The 18,249-nt window shown below is 33.9% G+C and overlaps 1 protein-coding gene across 1 annotated transcript; it reads right to left on the bottom strand.

Moving 5' to 3' along the window:
* Positions 1 to 8,651: 8,651 nt before the first annotated feature.
* Positions 8,652 to 15,761, bottom strand: LOC133696926 (protein ENHANCED DISEASE RESISTANCE 2-like). The gene is made up of 21 exons (XM_062119224.1): positions 15,322 to 15,761; positions 14,180 to 14,254; positions 14,010 to 14,063; positions 13,862 to 13,927; positions 13,719 to 13,780; positions 13,168 to 13,292; positions 13,050 to 13,096; positions 12,867 to 12,967; positions 12,276 to 12,371; positions 12,137 to 12,201; positions 11,952 to 12,023; positions 11,436 to 11,582; positions 11,009 to 11,328; positions 10,776 to 10,839; positions 10,485 to 10,660; positions 10,287 to 10,388; positions 10,116 to 10,166; positions 9,871 to 10,014; positions 9,682 to 9,777; positions 9,393 to 9,494; positions 8,652 to 9,170 (listed from the first exon to the last, which is right to left on the bottom strand). The coding sequence occupies exons 1-21, from the start codon at positions 15,445 to 15,447 to the stop codon at positions 9,084 to 9,086; spliced, it is 2,178 nt and encodes a 725-aa protein (XP_061975208.1). The 5' UTR covers positions 15,448 to 15,761; the 3' UTR covers positions 8,652 to 9,083.
* Positions 15,762 to 18,249: the final 2,488 nt, after the last annotated feature.

Raw genomic sequence — 18,249 nt, 5'->3', positions numbered from 1 at the left:
ATATACACGCAGAGATTATATGATATATTTAAAAGAGATGGAGTCTCAACCCGATTCTGAATTTCATCTTTCATTGTTATTTTAATTTTTATTTTGTTCCTGTAAATTATTTTAATTTATTTTCTATAAAGTCTCAAATTAATAAATATCCGGTATTAGTCATCCGGGTTATTTTTAAATTCATCAAGTTAATTGTATTATATATATAACAATTCTAACACGGTTTAATTTTAAACTTTAACTAAATAGAGTTGCGTAGGAAAAATTCAAGGTTGATGCATTAAATCATATTTAATAATAATATTAAATAGTTTTCTATAACCTGAATATATTTTTTTGCGTTTAATTTTTTTTTAATTTGAGTTGAAGGTGGCAAAACCCTATAAACTAGTGAGTAATATATATATATACACACACACACATACATACCAGTGAAAAATAAAATAAATTGAAGTAAAAAATATACTCCAAGATTACATAATGTTAAATTAATTTAGATTAATATAAAAAAATACAAACATAAAAGAAAAAGAGGTTGGAATTTTCATTAACTTACTTATTCTAAAAGTGATTGAATGATTATATATATATATATATATATATATATATATTAAACTGAAAATACTATTTTATTTTTAATAAATAAAATAAAATAAATGTATTATTTAACGCATAGATTATTTATAAAGATGTAAAAAACATATCATGCGAAGATATGTATCACTGAAAAATTGTCAATTAACCTGCATCTCCCTGTACAAATGATGTAAAATCCACAGCTTCTTGCTTCCAATCATTCAGAAAAAAACTTTCATATATACATACCCTTTGGGTATTCGTTTTATGAGAATTTTATAGCTGAATGCCAAGTGAAAATACACTTGTTTAATTAATTAATGAGACTAATTTCTTGATTATCTTGAAAACTATAAACATACCGTCTGCGTTTTTTTTCTTCCCTTCAAAGAAAAGTGAACCCAGAGAATTGTGTCAACGTTGAGCAACAATGCTAGTTCACGCACTAAAACAAAAAAAAAAAAACAAAAAATGGAAGTTGAATCCACCAATAATTAATTCTTACATTGATCCCACGACTAGATGCATGACTCATAATTTTTTTAAGGATCGAGAGAATGAGCTTTACAATCTTAAAACGTGGCAAGACAATATTACACATTTTTTTCTAACACTCCATTTGTCTATTCTGCATTTTATAGAAGAAACTTGCGAAACTTGTACCTAGACAATCCATGCATCTTAATCCCGTAACAGCAACGTCTTTAATCCACAGCTCTGCGTCGGTCCAACTTCACATCATACTGTCCTTGTCGAGAAAAAAAAATTATCTCGGTAATCCAGAATCTCCTCCTCCCCTCCCCATTAACAATCAAGCATCCATGTGTCGGCAAGGAAATATTTTTTGACCATCCACAGTAGCTAAAGAAAGACAGCACATGCTTTTGTGCCCTAACAGCACAAGCATGCATTAAATTGAAAAACTCAACAATGATCCATCCAAACATATCCATGGCTCAGGCTGGTTAATTATGTTTAACAATTGAGTCATTGCTGTGTTGATTAATGGCAAATCCCTTCAGAAATGGGCATCGAATATTTGATTGCTAAAGCTCTATTTGCCAATGCAGTTTAAAATTTTCAAAATATTTATAAATACTTTTATGTTTTTTTCGAGAGTTTTAGCATGATAATGTAAAAAATATATAGAAAATAATTTTGATGAATAATTTCCATGCATATATATATATATGATTTTAATTATTAACGTTGGACTATCATTCGATCTAAGAAATAGCTGTTACGATTATTTTTAAACTATGAAAGACTAATTGCTGTAACCTAAACCTGATCACTTGATTTGTTTAAAATTCGTTTGATTCAGACACTAAAGTCTTCTGACATCTGATTTTCTAGGTGGTCATTCCCTGTCATTAAAAATTAATCCATTTTGTGTTAACATGCTGGTTGTCACACACACGCGTGGGGCATGGTAAACGAAATGACACTGCAACCTTCCTATCTGGTTATGACTAAATTGCCCTTGCTTATCCCAGCTTTACGTGATTAGTGATTGGCTATTACGGTCAATTGATAGTTCGTTGGAATAGTAGGTGACGTGGCTGTACCCGGCGAGATAAGCGGAGAGAGATTGCACATGCATCGTGCGTGCGTCCGAGTAAGTGGCCATGTTCATGGTGGGACGCATCTTTGCTTGCACGTTGAAAAGAGTTTAAAGGAGCAATATAATCCACGCGCTGATCAGACGTGGACCAAGACATCAGAATTTACCGTGTAACTGTGGGATCCACACAGCGAATCTAAACCTGCTCGGTTCCAGCTGGGTAGAGTAGTATACCGTACCGTAAGTGGACTCCTGTGACTTTGATGTCACGTGAATTTGTCTAGGGAATTGTGCAGTGATAGTTTTGTCCAAGATGGACTAATCATTGGCTGCCACGTCGTATGTCTGACTCTTGTGAGACGAAAGTGTCCTAAGGGAGTTATTTTTATTACCTTTTTGGGGTCATATGATCAGTTCTTTGATCATGGCCAAAGTGGGGCCCTGATAAGAGGTTACGTGGGACCTTCGAATGCACAGCCGTGCAAAATAGAAGTAGGGACAGGTGTGATCTTATAGAGTGGTGTGGGCCATGTCATGTACAAGGATCATGGAGCACAGTCCACAGACCAGTAAGCAATCTAGCGTAGGAGAATTGCTGTCAAAGTTTGCCAAAAGGCTGTGGCTGCACCCCCACGGTTTCTTTGCTAGGACACAAGCAAATAACAACAGGAGTTCATAACAAGAAAAGACAAGACCCGCGAATACACACTTGATGCTACTATACCTTTGTATTTTGTAAATTGCGAGTGATAAAATTAATTTTCCTAACAAGGTTTTTTTACGGGATAAACAAGTCATTGGATCATATTTTACAATTATATATTTGGAATTGTAATATTTTTCAATTTAAAAGACATCAAAATATTTTTAAATTCTTTAATATTAATATATCAAAATCATAAAAAAAACATAAATTTTATATTTTATATTTTTTCAAGTAAAATTCAATTTTAAAATATGCCACGCTCTTGGATATTCACCAAAACAAAAAGAAATGTTTGGTCTATTTATAATGCATGTACGGAAAGATATTTGACATTCAAATGAGATAGCAAAGTACGTATAACTAAAGTTACATTTCTACGACGGTGATGTTATGTATTTTGCAGTGGAATTTTATGACGTGTTAATTATAACTTATAACTTGTCGGTGTTCGTTAATATATATCAGAATTATGCAACGCCCTCCTCGTATAAGTAATAATTGGAAATAGGACAGTAATAAACGAAGATCATTAGTTATCCATTGATTTCCAGTGCTCGCGTATATATGGTCTAGAATTTACTTGAATAACCCGCATATATGATCATCTCTTTTTTTTTCTATTTTCTTTTCAATTTGCTCGATAGTTTCATATATTCGTTTTTGTGACATTATATATATATATTTTGACAATTCTAAAATAACTATTTTGCCCCTAAATCATATAATTAACATGTCTTGGTTAATGGGGCTTTTTTATTCTTAAATGAACACCTGTCTAATTAAAATTAAATCAATTTATTAACCTTTATTTTTTTAAAAAAATGCTTATTTATTTGTTTGCAAAACCTTGTCATTATTTTTTATAAGAAAAAAGAAAAAACTCGCAGCATAACGCATGTTATGTTTAGTATTTAACCAAAACCTTATCGTTCAAAAGATTTGGTTTTAATACACCAAACTAATTAACCCAATAATATTATTGGAAGCCTTAAAACAGTGGAAATAATTATTTTTTTTCTCTGTCAATGAAACGAAAACATCTCTTGAGATTCAATCGACTTTTCTTAATCACAAATTCGACTTTTCTTAGTCGCAAATATTCTCTCAAAACCTTTAAATAAACGTGGTTCAGAGACTTAACATGGGCTAGGGCGTCAAGATTTTGGAGGTACACCTTCCTTTACATTGCCTTTTGTCACTAGTTTTAAGCAAGTCACGTGCATTTGTGATCAAGCTTCAAGCTACTCTCACCTGTGGAAATGAAAGCCCTATCTGGTCCCACAATCACAATCACAATCACAATCAAAGGCATTTAATCGATCAAGCCTACTTTGATGCACACAGTTCCACAATCCTACAGCACACAATTCCTCTCGTTCCCTTTAGCACACATGAAATTCCAATAAAACCCCTATATTTTTAGTGGCTTGTAATAAAAACTGCATGGAAGGAAAAAGGCTGTCTTCCGGTAATAAATCTGGCGTGTCGGTGCCGACACAAAAAGCACCGACAAGATTACCGGGTGCAACAGGGGATAAAATCTGACATGGTAAGTGTTTACCGGCCAGGGAAGGTTAACCGACGGACACCCAAAATCCATGATGCAATATAACGCGTCGGCGGTGTTTAATTTTGACTTGTGATTTTGAGCAGTGAAGCTCCGTGCCTTCAACGGTTTTCCGTTGCTTCCTTGATTCTTGGACGTTTGACATTTAACTTTGTTCTCCTCCGAGAAATATTGCATTGATTTTTTTCTTAATTGGTCTTAGTGGTTATTTTTCTAACCGTAAGCTTACTTGGAATCCTTGAAAAAAACAAACTTTCGACTGGTTTGTATGCCCATGTTATATTGCGTGAAGACTCAAATTCTTTTAATATAAGAAAAAATTTCAGATCTTAGAAAATTAGTTGTTATTATCATTGAAATTGAAAATATAATCACTTTAATTTCTTTCATGTAAATAAATTTTTCTGTTAACATATCTCTTATTTATTTCATCCAACATAATTTTTTTAATTGGAGTTGTTAATATTTTTTAAATTAAATTTCATAATTGTTAAAGCAAATAAAAAAATATGTTCATATTTTATGGGATTGAAAGCTAAAAAAAAAATCATAAATACGATCAAATCATATTTGAAATAGATTTAAACATCTTAACAATAAAAAAGCAACTTCAATCAATTTTTATGAACATTTTATTATTATTATTATTATTATTATTATTATTATTATTATATACATGATAGTTAAAAAAATATTATTAAAATTTAAATAAATATTTACAATAGTATTTAAGAATTATATCAAGACTGAAAAACAGTGAATCTTGTCATTTTTTAAGTGTAAAAGAGAATAAAAAAAAATAAAATAGAGAAAAAAATAGTAATGGGCCAAGCCTAGCCAGACACTTGACCCACCATATTATTTTTTATTAGCCCTATTTTCTTTTTATTAAAAAATAGATGACATGTCCCTTGTATTTTTTTTAAAAACAAATGTGACGGATGATAAGTCATGTATCACACTTCATAAAATAGATTTATCCCTGCCAATTGTATTTATGGTCTCTATCATAAAATAGACGTGCCCTCGAAGCTTAAACCCACAATCTCTAGCCTTTCATGTGCTCCATTTGATTGAATTATGACATGGATTTGTAATAAAATTATTATAAAAAATATTAAAGTGCTTCAATATTTACATGAACATTAAAATACCATAAAAAATCTAAGTTTTTTTAGAGTGTTTAGATGGTTATCTTTAGTGGCAACTAATTTACTTCTCAACAATGTTATCATGTTTTTAATGTTTTTTATTTTTTTTTAAAATACATTAACTAAAATACTAGTTAAAATAGCACAACCAAAAATTTATTTGTGAAAATAACACAACTAGTTGAGAGGCGTATGTCTCACGTGTAGAACCAATGAAAGGTGGAGGTAAGACCCACGCCAAGGATTTCTGCCGGTTTTAATTCAACCGGAGGCATATGTGTTATCTGCACCTCTCTTGGTGGCGTTGGTCTCAGTACTGGTGCCTTTTTACCGGCGACGCATGTGACCTCTAAACTAGTTATGTTATTTTCTCAAATAAATTTTTAATCATGACATCTTGGATAATAATTCTAGTCACTGTGCTATATTTTTTTTCCCATGACAACAAGTTTCAGTTTCAAACTTTTGAGATAGGATAATGCTAGAAAAACTCAATATTTTTTCTACTACAGCTCTTTATTCGAGATGGTATCGTGCAATTGATGTTTTATCAGTCGTGTAAAATAATATTTATAACTATTCCATTAAAACAGCATTAATGGATGCTAGAAAAACTCAATATTTTTCTCTATATATTATATATATTTGTTTTCATTATAATAGATCATTTTATAAGTAAATCTGGTATCCCTGGCATTAACCACGCAGAGTTGTCCAAGAAAATCGTTGTTTTCTAGCTAGTAATGGCCAAGGCTATCGTAATATTTTTCTAGTTTTTAATAGAAGGTGTGTTTGGAGTCAATGGCCAGGTGATCTACAGTAATATTGACGGCCACTACATATATTTTTAATATTATTATGCATGGTATTTTAAACTTCATGCTTGGAAAATGTTAAAATAATATATATATTTTCAATGTCAACATGTTAAAATCATAAAAAAACACTAATATATATATATATATATATATATATTTATATATATTTAAAGTGAAACATATATAATTTTTAAAAATTACCCTGCCTCCCAAACACTCACGCAGTAGTTGCATTGCTTACGTAGAGGAGCCACTCACTATAACATGCCAAAAACAGGATGTCTTTGCACACAAAATTCAAATGGTCAGCGATACTCCCATCACGTAGCAGCAGCACTCGATCGACGAATGATGTGTAAAAATCTTCAAATTTGAACGTTCAAAGTCTTCAAGACAGAAGGCTTTCAGTATTGACAAAACAAGCAATAGCCATGGAATTTGCGCACTTCTTGCATATGCATATCGCTAGCCATTAGGCAGGATTGTCGCTATATAATATACACTAGGAAATTCTACATAGAAAAATACTGCCATAACGTGCCATAATTTATAGATCAGACGACATGCTGTCATGTAACAACTACGATCGATGGATTGCAAAGAAGCAGCATGTGATGGTGCCACGTGGTTGCGTGTTTATTATAACCTTGAAAAATAGTGGCGGTGTAGAAAATAATGTTTATATAGTTCTGGTCATCGCCCGTTATAGGCGCCGGGAACAGGGAGGACAATATTGAATGGGATGGTAACATGTGGGACTTTTTTTTTTTTTTTTTCTTCTTCTCGTAGAAGAGTAATAACACAAAACACGATTTAAGTTAATTAATTACATAAATTAAGCGTGAGGGTTAAAATGTAATGAAATTACGAGAACGAAAGATTTTCGGAAGAACATTAGTTCAAATTTCATAATTCATTTAGGGAGTGTTGAGTACATGCAAACAGTTTTAAAAATACCTCAAAAATCACAAAAAAAAGGTTAATTATTATAATTTTTTATTTTTGTGAACAGACATGTCTATAGAATACGGATTTATAAAAGAAAAACATAAAATAGTGAAATAAAACAACAAAACATCTTTGAAGGTAGCCACGTGCCACGTGGGTGCATCAAATCTGATGGTACTACGTGGGGACGACGCTGGATAATTAAATGTTGGATGGTGGTGGCGAAATGGCAGATCAACCCATAGTGTGAAGTCATTTTTGGTGAGGGTATTCAGGGCAAGGTGTGGAAAATGGTTGGGTTTTCAATCAAAGGGATAACTCCATTCCAGATTCAATCACAGATTCATGGCTACATCGTAACATTTTCTGTATTTGGAGCATCGTTTAAAGAAACAAAAAGCCTCCATTAACTTAACCTTACCGTCGTTTTAATGTTTGTGGGCAATGATTTTTCATGTTTATATGGTGGTCGCAGCCCATTCATATTGAAAACCATACCACTGCTGATTTTCTTCACGGGCCTCGATTTCAAGTCTGGTTGGATTATTCTTTTAGGTTCATTTATAAGGTTGTTTTTTTTTTTATTTTTTATAATTGCTGTAAGCATAATTATAAAATCTACTCATAAGTTAATCTGATGACTAAGAAATTTAAAACCTTTGAAAAATCATTTTTTTTTATCAAAACAATGTTGTTTTTTTTATTAAAAACCTTGAAAGCAACAGCTAGTAAAAAATAAAATAAAATGACGAACCAACCCGCAATCGAAGTCTCAAAATGATTTAGATCCAAGACTGAACTTGATAAAATTCATGGGCTCAAGAAAAAACTGTTTTTTAAAGTTTTTTATATTTTAAAATATATTAAAATAATATTTTTAATATTAGCACATTAAAACTATTCAAAAACATCAAAAGAATTTAATTTTTTTTTTAAAACTCCGGTTAAAACTCTCTATCAAACACCCTATAATGTTAATCCTTGTGACAGTTCTGAATATTTTCTAGACTGGACTGGACTACAGATATCTTTACTATCGTGGGCTTCTTTAGTCCCTGAGCTTTCTAGTTTTGATTTCTGACAATTCTCAATCATTTTGAGTTTCATCCCACCATGTGTCACTGGGCTTGAAGCTCAATTTCTATTCTAACCATCCTGGCCTTGCTTAATAATTTCCCATTCATTAATAGAAAAAAAAAAAAATTCTGTTCCAAAAATGGTCCCATATTTTCCAATTAAAATCATGCTATTGGCGTAAATAAGCATTATATGATGCTGGATAAACTTGAAGTCCCCAATCCATCTGTTTTGAACCCAAGTAAACCCTAACAGTGATGTCATCCAACTTGATTATTGGAGGGAAAATCCAACGGCATTTTAATGTTCACAAAATATAACATGAAGAACAAAGCTCCCGACAAAATATATTCTATATAGAACAATGGCTCGACTAGCATGTTAGATTGAGAAAATATGTAGCATAGCATATACTTGGTTATGCATTTCTACGAGGGAAAATAATAATAAAAGAGGTAGAAAATAAATTGCCCTATCAAAGAATCACTGACGAAATTAGCAAATTATTGCCATTTGAACCTTGAATGAAAGAAAAGGGGGCACGTACAAGTGTTAATTCCATGATCATGGAGCACCTCGCCTGCCATTTTCGTCATTCTGCCTTTCTTATCCAGCTTCGACATTCTCACATGGAGATGTCAGAAAAAAAGAGAAAGTGCAGGTCATGATATTATGGCTATACAGGGACGGATTTGGATACATCCAGATTATTGAGTCGACAAGTTCCGAGAAGGATTTCCGGGAGCTCCTCCTCATTGTTACCCTACACAATTTTTTGAGACAGCAAGCGTCAATGCTTTTGTTTCGGGGAGTAACAAAAAAAGACTTTCCAACGCTCATGCTGGTATGGTCTTAATCTTCAAATCAGCACAATGTTTTTGCAAAATCACTTGAAACTTGGAAACGTTATCGTTCGATCTCTTGGAGAATTTATTATTTTCTTGAATCATGCACATGCAGTTATACAGAGATTAACATGTGTCACCTGCACGAGAAATGCCATTTCTATGACCAAATTGTTTAGGTATCCGAGAACAAGACTGACCACCCCCCTGGCAACGGTGGAAGATCCGACATCAATGTCAAGCTGAAATCCAGACAAATGTTGTCATACGATAACATTCTTATAAGCTTAGGTTATTAGATGAAATTCCCGTGTCATATCAAAATTAAATCTAATGAAACTTCAAGAATGATTTTATATTATTCTTCAAACAAACGCGATATGCTCGACCTGAAAACTACAGATGCAGAAAACATTATTCATAACCTACCTCCAAGTAATTCTTCCCATGAAAATAATGTATTTCTAGTGCTTGACCAACTAAGCAAGCTTTCTTACCAACACTCTGCTTGACTATCCACGATCCCTAACAAATTACAGACAATGCAAAAAATGTAAGTGGCACGACCATTTGTGTGATATTCCATGAATCCAAACAGAGTCAAACTTTGCTACTAACCTTGGAAATATAAGGTATGAGCTTAAATCTTGAATTCCTAAAGGCGTCATCACCGTGGACAAAGCTGTGCAGCAAGGGAGTTTCTTCCAGAGGAGTTTTTAACATATAATATAGCGCGATGGTATACTGGGTTGCACCGGGGACCTGATTCATGATCAAATATCACATAATCTGTTTCTTGATGACGGGGAGAATCATCGTCAGCATTTAAAGCAACAAGAATGGTTAATTTAATTTTAATTAACCTGTATATTGATGACGAAGAAGAATTCTGGTCGACCTTGTGCTGCATAGTTCTGCATGAATCCAACAGCAAGTGCTTCTATGAGAAGAATTGCGTTTCTATAATTGTTCATGATTTTTTTCCTTTCAAGAAGATGTATTTACGTAGTTTATAGAGATGGTTGTCAACAAACCTGAATGATACTCCCAGGACGGCTTCCAAGATCATCCTCTCGGTGGTCGGATCTTAGCCAATCGGCTCCAACCATTTGCATTAATGAACCTTTTGCTTTGATCTGGAGAAAGTAAAATGCTTAAGCAGAGAATCTGAAAGAATGGTGGAAGTTCTTAGTAAATGCCTTGGTCTGAATTAGATAGAATTTAAGGAACACCTTCTGATTGTCTTTTAAATAATTTTCTCCACGAATCAAAAAGGTAGAGGGCTCGGCAGTAGCCCAACTGCAAGGTAAAGAATAGGTTGAGTCCTTCTGAAGAGTATTACCATAGGATGTTGCTACATTTTCATCTTTAGGCAACTCCTGAAAGTCTATATAACCCTTCTTCTGAACTGCAACGACAAGTTTCGAGGAAATTCTTATCAGAACACAATTAATCAATGGTTCATACCACCCATCCAACAATCACCTTAAATTGAGAATCTTGGCTACCACAGCAGGACTAACCTGCAAGATCATGTAACTTCTTCACAAAGACAGCGGCAGATGATAATCTGTGCTGGCATATATGCTGCACATTTGAATGCCAAAAAATGTCAGAAAACAAAGGTTGCAGCTCTTGATCTCAATTCATTTCTAACATACACAGAGAAGAAAAATCTAAGCAAGTATTCACAATTTAAGTCTGGTTAAACTACATTTTGGAAAGCATAAATTCAGTCGTGGAGATTAGTAAGTACCGAAGCAGGCTGTTCTTGACTCTTTTCAGGATACCAGCCATTCTCCAATAGGTCAAAATCTATATCTTCATTGGAATCAGGAAAATCAAAGAATTCATCAGAGGCATCATTCAGGCTCATCAAACTTCTGCGTCCTGAATTTGTTTTTTCTGCCTCGTTTTCCTTTAAATCAGCATTCTGCTCGAACTTCTGTTGGCCATTATCTTCTGATTCAATATCCTCCATTCCATCCTGGGGTAACATTGTTTTTAGTGATGAATCTGAAGAAGAGAAGTCAGATGGATGGTTGCCAGATTTGGCTCGGAACAGCTCCCTCAGTGCTGCAAAATGCAACAACAGAGATAGTGATTTTAATAAAGTAAACTTTCAGTAGACAAAGCTAAAATTACCAGAAGTGCAGTTCCCTAATCAGTAGAAAAGAATGTACCTGCAATTCTTTCAAGCATACGGATGGTTATAGATCTTGCAGACGGTGGACGCAGATATACTTTCCAAAACTTCCAATCAATTGCAAGCATGTGTTTCACAAGCGATTCTCTTCCTTGATTTACAGGAGTTATTACATATCCTCCACCTGCAGGTTTGTAATAAATTAATACACATTAAGGAAAGTTATGGCATGAAGGATGACAATTCAACATAGCCAACTGAGGCTGTAAACAGAAAAATAGATATAGAATAAAGTGGAAATGTAAACAAACAAGCAAAAGTCACCATGCACAAAAGCCTCTCATAAATAGCCACACGTCAAGTAAGTCAGATAGCCTCAAATTAATCTTTACTTTTTATGATCATTGGAAGCACCGGCAAAGTATAGTGAGAAAAGCAAATGAACACTTCAGAAGAAACGAAATTCTTGTTTTCCTCATTCATGGTTGGGTCCATTGGCAGCATTACAAAGTCAATTAGCACTTTAAATTTCCAAAAGCAAAGCATACATTACTTTTAAGGCAAGCTCGAACATATCCTTTTTGTGGAGGACACTTCTTGTGAATCACAGAATGGTATAGAATTACTGTGAAAAAACCAGAAGAAATGTTAGGGCCAAAAAATAAAGGCCGTAGCTTGTGGAAACCATACACCTTCTTGATATCATATGCGTTTTCCATAAAATTTATGAAATGTTACCATATGTTCCATCTTCCTCTCTTCTCCAATATCGTCGCAACAACAAATCTCTTCGCCTCATCCCCCTGCAAAAAAGTAATGAGTAAATGGGAACACATATTAGAAGCAAGTTCCTATTTGCAGAAGGTCTTTATCCAACCAGGGTAGCCAACTGCTGTATAATTTCTTGTGAAGAATATCTGTGTGACCATCAAGGTGCTCAACAACACTGCCCCTGTAAAAACAGAAGTCCCATCTGCAAGACATATATTTGCTAATTCAGCCTCAGGAATATCAAATCGTAGATAATCTGAAAAAAATGTAACGCAAGAAATTAATTTAAATTTTCTTCTGATCTTAAAATAAAAAACTGCGGGCAAGGGTTGAACAATGGAAGTGGTTCATGTAGTTTAAGAATCATAACTAGGTAGGCTGTGATGCTTTCCTCAGAAACCCCAGAACTTTGAAGGCTATAAATCTTGTCTCCAGGCTCATAAAACCATACGTGGAAGATATTCTCATAAAAGTTATAAAAGGAAGTCACCTATTTTCTCTTAAAACTTGTCCCTGATACAGATGAAAGTATTACATGTATGGCCATAAAAGAAAGCATCATCGCCTTCCAACTTTATCAAGTGCATGCACAAGTCTTTTACATGAACATCTTAAACATTCGGGATGAAAATTGTTACGAAGTATGCTTCCAGTTCCGCTTTTAAGAAGATAAGAGGAAAAATTCCAGCAATCTTACTCTGATCTCGAGGCACCAAGAGACATAAGAGTACGAAAAATGGCTTCTGGAGTTCCATCAACCACACCAACTGCCATTATAGCTGGATGATCATCCCAATGCTGAGAAAAAAACGTCATCTTTAGCTAAGGAATTGAAGTGCAGCTATCCATAACCAGCAAGCTATGAAAGGGTGCAACTTACCCTCCCCCGAGAATCCCAATCTTTTGCTTCTTTGAAGAGACGCAATCCTGAATATGCAACAAGTTTTGAGCATATAAGCAGTAGCCCTTGAATGCTAGATTACGAATGTAAGTCTTACCGTTCTGACAACCAAAAATCTTCCATGTTGACGGGGCTATTACATCAGATGTCACCGCCTCATTCTGCAAGAAGGGGTAATAACCTACAGATCTTTTACTGCCAGCCCTCTTTGAACTGCCAAATCTGTTAAAACAAAATTGGATTGTTTAAGTGGAAAGAAATCTAAGACTTCTAGTAAAGAATGACGCAACGTAGTTCAGCGCTTTGTACCTAACTAAAGATCATGCTTATGTGCATTGCTACTTCAAACATTGAAGCTAAACAAGAATCCCAAATGATTAAGACAGGGGAGTGTACATGGGGGTGGGGGGGGGGGGGGGGTTCCAATTCTTCAAATGGCAGAATTCATGGTAATTACATTTCAAGAATCAAATCAAGAAAGTATTACGAGGCTCTTTTCTCTGATGCTCAACAAGCATGGAAGAACATTATTGTTAAAGTCAGAAAGAAATAGAGATGCAAAAATGGATAATACAAAATAAGAACAAAACGAAACCAAATGAGAAGGTTCAGTTTCAGGAACTTTTGTCTTGCTAGAGCCTGACATACCTTGAAGGTGGCCAGTTCTTCTTAGAGAAAGACATAAATTCCTTTTCTGGATTTGAGCACTCCTGGAAAACATAGTGAAAGGTGAGGTTTTCGTCACCAGAAAAACTATAGAAATGGTTTATTACAAGTAAACAGTTTTAAACCTTCACCACAGCATTCTGTAAGGAACGAATCCATTTTCCCGCATCTTCTGAACTACTTGCTCCCAACTATAAAATATGTGACCATTAGCGCTTGCATTACTCAAATTTATAAATCAAATAGAATAAAATCGCTTGGAACTTACTGCACCTTAAGTTGATCATTGTCTTTTAAAGTATTATAAAGCGTGAAAATGAAGAAGACCTGCAAGTTGCAAACAATTACTAGTGCTTGGAAAAAAAACCTTTCCCTTGCAGGGCCATGAAGAATTTCATCCATCATAAATTAGCAAACAGAAATCATGAAAACGAAGGGCATACTTTCCTATTGATGCTCTCTCTTCCATTATCTGTAATGCGAATGTAAGAGTCTATATTTGCACTTCTAAGTGGCTCCTGAAATGTGAAGTTTCAATTAGCCCTTTCTCCTTACCATCATAGATAATCAAATCATCTGATTGAAATTGCAAAACTATCTAACAGCATCTTATAGAATTAAGATGTTAAATGTAAGTATATCATGGCATCAATTTAGTTTTCTTTGCAGAACTTTGGTTTTCCACCACAGAGGCCTCTTTTCGACCATGAATTGCTGCTCCAACATAACTGCACCGATAGCTACATATATTTAATAGGTTATTATCAGGTCATAATCATCGCAGATTGTCAGATTTGGATAACTTCTAGCCCCTTCTGCTTTCCAGAATGCCCATTCTTGTGATGTCACCTTCAGGGCTTGATGTTCTTTTAATCTTATCCTATCTTTAATCAAAGTCGAAGCTATGTTTTTACAGATGATTCTACCATCAGTAAAACTTTCAAGATATCCCATCCTGATTTTAATTGAAGTCAATAAATACGCTATGATGATTCAAATCAACACCCTGCATATTTGGGGTGCTTAGCAAACATTTAATGCGAGAAGATCAAATCTAAAAAGGTGCATTCTTCCATTCCCAGCAAGGTATAATATTTTCACAGAAAGATATGCTTCACAACCCCACCATCGTTTTAATGTAATAAACCACTTGGAAAACCCTTCACTTTCTCACCCTTTCTTTTTCTAAGGAAGATAAAATCATATATAGGAATCAAAGGTAAAGTTGATAGATTCTGAAATATTTGATACCGAAATCAAAATCATGAACTTACATCAATAGATAAAAATTTCAGACGAGGAAGAATCCATTTCAGTGACAATTTTTAGACAGCAAACCCCCCCATTTTCAGAGCACAAAACAGATTCTGCTTGAGAAAAAGAAGGGCCCGAATTCAAGCACCAGCACATTCATACCTCCTCTCAACCCTAACCAATTCCCCTTTACCCCAATAAAAAAAGAAGAAAAGAACTGGAAAACAAGAAGAAACATCTATCTTCCTGTATCCTTTCACATCATGAGATGATCAGAATTCAAATGAAGAAACAGAACAGAATGAAAAACAAAAGAGAAACAACAGGTTACCTCTTCCTGTGAGATGGGTCTTGTTTTGTAGCATTTGAGGTAGTTTTCTTGAAGAATGAAATACCTTTTGCGTGAAAACTGTAAACCAAACCTATTGGACCTGATGACATACAGCCACCCTTCCATTTTGCAATCGTTTTGAGAAACACCTATTTCAGCAAACCACTCAAAAACGTTGAAACCCTTTCAAAAACCTTCTGAAAAATGCTTCATGCAATCTTTTCTTCAGGGTTTTGTGCTTTGCTATATAAAAATCTTGTACAATGATACGTGGAACTCTTTACGTGTAGAAATCTTTATATATGTGTATAAACACATAAACGATGTTGATCCTCTTGATTCCACCTAAGGGAATCAGAGAACCAGATGGTCAGTCTCTTGCAAATCTTTCAGAGAATTCCTCCTCTTGGACTCTTTTCGGGTTCCCTTTCAAGTTTCTCTTCCATTTCCTACTTCTCAAAATAACTAATTTTGAGGGTGACAGTTGACAGAGCAATTGAATTGTTTCTTTAACCAATTTATTGAAACTACCATATCGCCCTTTACCTTTTCGCTTCTAAAATCAAAATTTGGCAAGCTGGTTTTTTTTATTATAGAATAAGATTTTTTTTTTATTTCCAAAATATTCATTTGGAATGAGTTTTTTTATCCCCCCAAATAATATCAATTAGTGATAGCATGTTCATATGATATCAACCATCAAATAATAAGAATTATTCATTTCAAGAAAATTTATGAATAAATGTAAAGGGGCAATTCATAAAGTAAAAACTCATACAAAATTATAAATTTATTATCATGAGAGAATTCGTGACTTTTTTTCTTGATTCGTCGCATTGCTTCTCAAATGATTGATACTTATTCAAGGAACTTTTCATCGAAAAACTTATTAAGATGGATGCCATGGAATGGATATTATTGCACCATTAATCATCATTTTATTTCAAAGCACCCCATGAATTTCTTGTTATAATCATGATTTTCATTTTTTTTCTTCATCTTCAAATGTATAGGTTTGTGCATTGAGAGAAAGGGCATTATGGTAAAATAAATTATGTATAAAGTGCATCATTTTTACTTCAAAGATCAAATTGCAGATGAATGTGAGACACCCTTTGAAGACACACAGGAGTGGTTAGACTTGCACTAGTTTGAAGAAATGAGTAGCTAATTAATAGTTAGTTATTGTTTTTGTAACTAATCTTGATTATTAGTGTCTTATGTATTTGTAGTTTTCTTTTTTATTTTGCAAAAAAAATTAGTTCTATTGTTTGGGAAAGAAAATAGTCAAGTTTCGTCCGTGAAAAGAAGATACTTATTATTTTTAGTGTCTATTTTAAATTAGTGTCTATTTTAAAGTGTAATAGATGTTGTGTTTTAAAATATTTTTCATTTGAAAATGCATTAAAATAATTTTTTTTAACATAAACATATCAAAACGATTTAAAAACACATAAAAAAAATTAATTTGAAATAAAAAAATTAAAATAACAAAACAATGTTTCAATTGCAATGCCTTTTTACCTTAAAATAAGATGTTTAGGGTTTGGAGTCATCCAAGTGCATGGTGACCAATCTTTTGATACCTTAGTCTTTCCAAAGATTACTAACAATCCATGCACTGCCCGTCTTTTCTCTTCCTACCTTTTCCTATGTCAAACAAAATGCTCTCTCTCTCCCATTACCTAAACTTGATCATCTACATGCTTATTTATAATTACTATGAACCATGTCAACTGAACCATTGAGTCAAAGCACTTCACTGTGAAAACTCTAAGGTTGGCCCTAAGCTAAATTCATGGTCCCCCTTGAGTTGTTCAAAAGCTGTGCTGGGATCAAGTTTCCGAAATTGTTTTAACCTGCATAACCTGTTAATGACACTATATTTTCTTTAATTCAGGAGGATATTCCAATGTTACAACTGCTCAAGAAATGGGCCAATTCCTATGCTTGTCACAGCTTTAAACTATTCAAAATGTTGGGCAACATTTGCCTTTTTACTTCATGTTCATCATCAACTTACCCAAGCTCTCTTTTGCATGCATTCAGAGGAAGCAAACCCATTTATCATTTAGACCAAACCTTTTGTATTTTTTTTTATTAACGTGGGTGTCCGGGCCAGCTTACGCGCACCTTGACTAATTCTATATGCCTTGAAGTTAACGATCATGTAAATTTTCAGTAGTCCTGAGATTTATGGGACTCGAATTGGTGATCTCTAAAAAAATAAATCTATAATCTGATCAGTTAAGCTAGACCACTCGAGTTCCAAACCTTTTGGATTAACTTGTTGATTGCATGCACATGAAAAAAAACATAGATGCAATCTAATATTCTCTGCCCTCGAGTCTCGAACAGAGATATCTTATCATCTTCACGTTATGTCAAAGCCGTCCCCATTCAAAGTGCAATGACATTTTCTCTACCGTTCTTTGAATTTAAACGTCAAAGGATGAAAGAGTTTTTAGATCACGAAAAGAAATGTTGTCAGAATCTTAAGCTCGATGAGTTGCTAATTAATTAATAATTATGGTTTCTTAAACTTCAAGACTATGTACTAGCTTGATTTTCTAACCTAAACCATAAATTAGGTTTTCCTCTCAAACATCGTTTCTTTTTCTATTATCTTATCCACTCATTGCTAAACTCCCTTCCTCGCTAAAATTAAACAATGCCCGCTCATGATAAAGACATTTATTGTAAGTATGAAATGGCACGTTCGCATAATAAGAAGAGACCTGCTGTTACCTGTCAGATTGAAGAAAGGAGATGGAAGCTAATTACTAAAGCCTAGCAATTAATAAATGCAAGAATGCCCAATTGGAGGAAGCAGACTACACGTCTACACCTTACATGTCCTTTTCTGGCTTGAAGGGTCATTAAAGAGCTCGACATGGGGATGGATGGGCTAGAAAAGAAAATACAGGA

This window comes from Populus nigra, chromosome 6 (assembly GCF_951802175.1).
Source record: "Populus nigra chromosome 6, ddPopNigr1.1, whole genome shotgun sequence".
In the NCBI taxonomy this organism is placed as follows: Eukaryota; Viridiplantae; Streptophyta; class Magnoliopsida; order Malpighiales; family Salicaceae; genus Populus; species Populus nigra.
Note: the sequence above shows the minus strand (reverse complement) of the source record. Positions and strands in the feature narration are given on the sequence as shown.

Excerpts from the sequence above, each read along its gene's own strand:
- LOC133696926 (XM_062119224.1), bottom strand. The coding sequence starts at position 15,447 with ATGGAAGGGTGGCTGTATGTCATCAGGTCCAATAGGTTTGGTTTACAG. Across the intron at positions 12,372-12,866 it reads CTTGGTGCCTCGAGATCAGA|ATGGGACTTCTGTTTTTACA; the intron begins GTAAGATTGCTG and ends TATGTCTTGCAG. Across the intron at positions 10,389-10,484 it reads ATTTAAAAGACAATCAGAAG|ATCAAAGCAAAAGGTTCATT; the intron begins GTGTTCCTTAAA and ends TACTTTCTCCAG.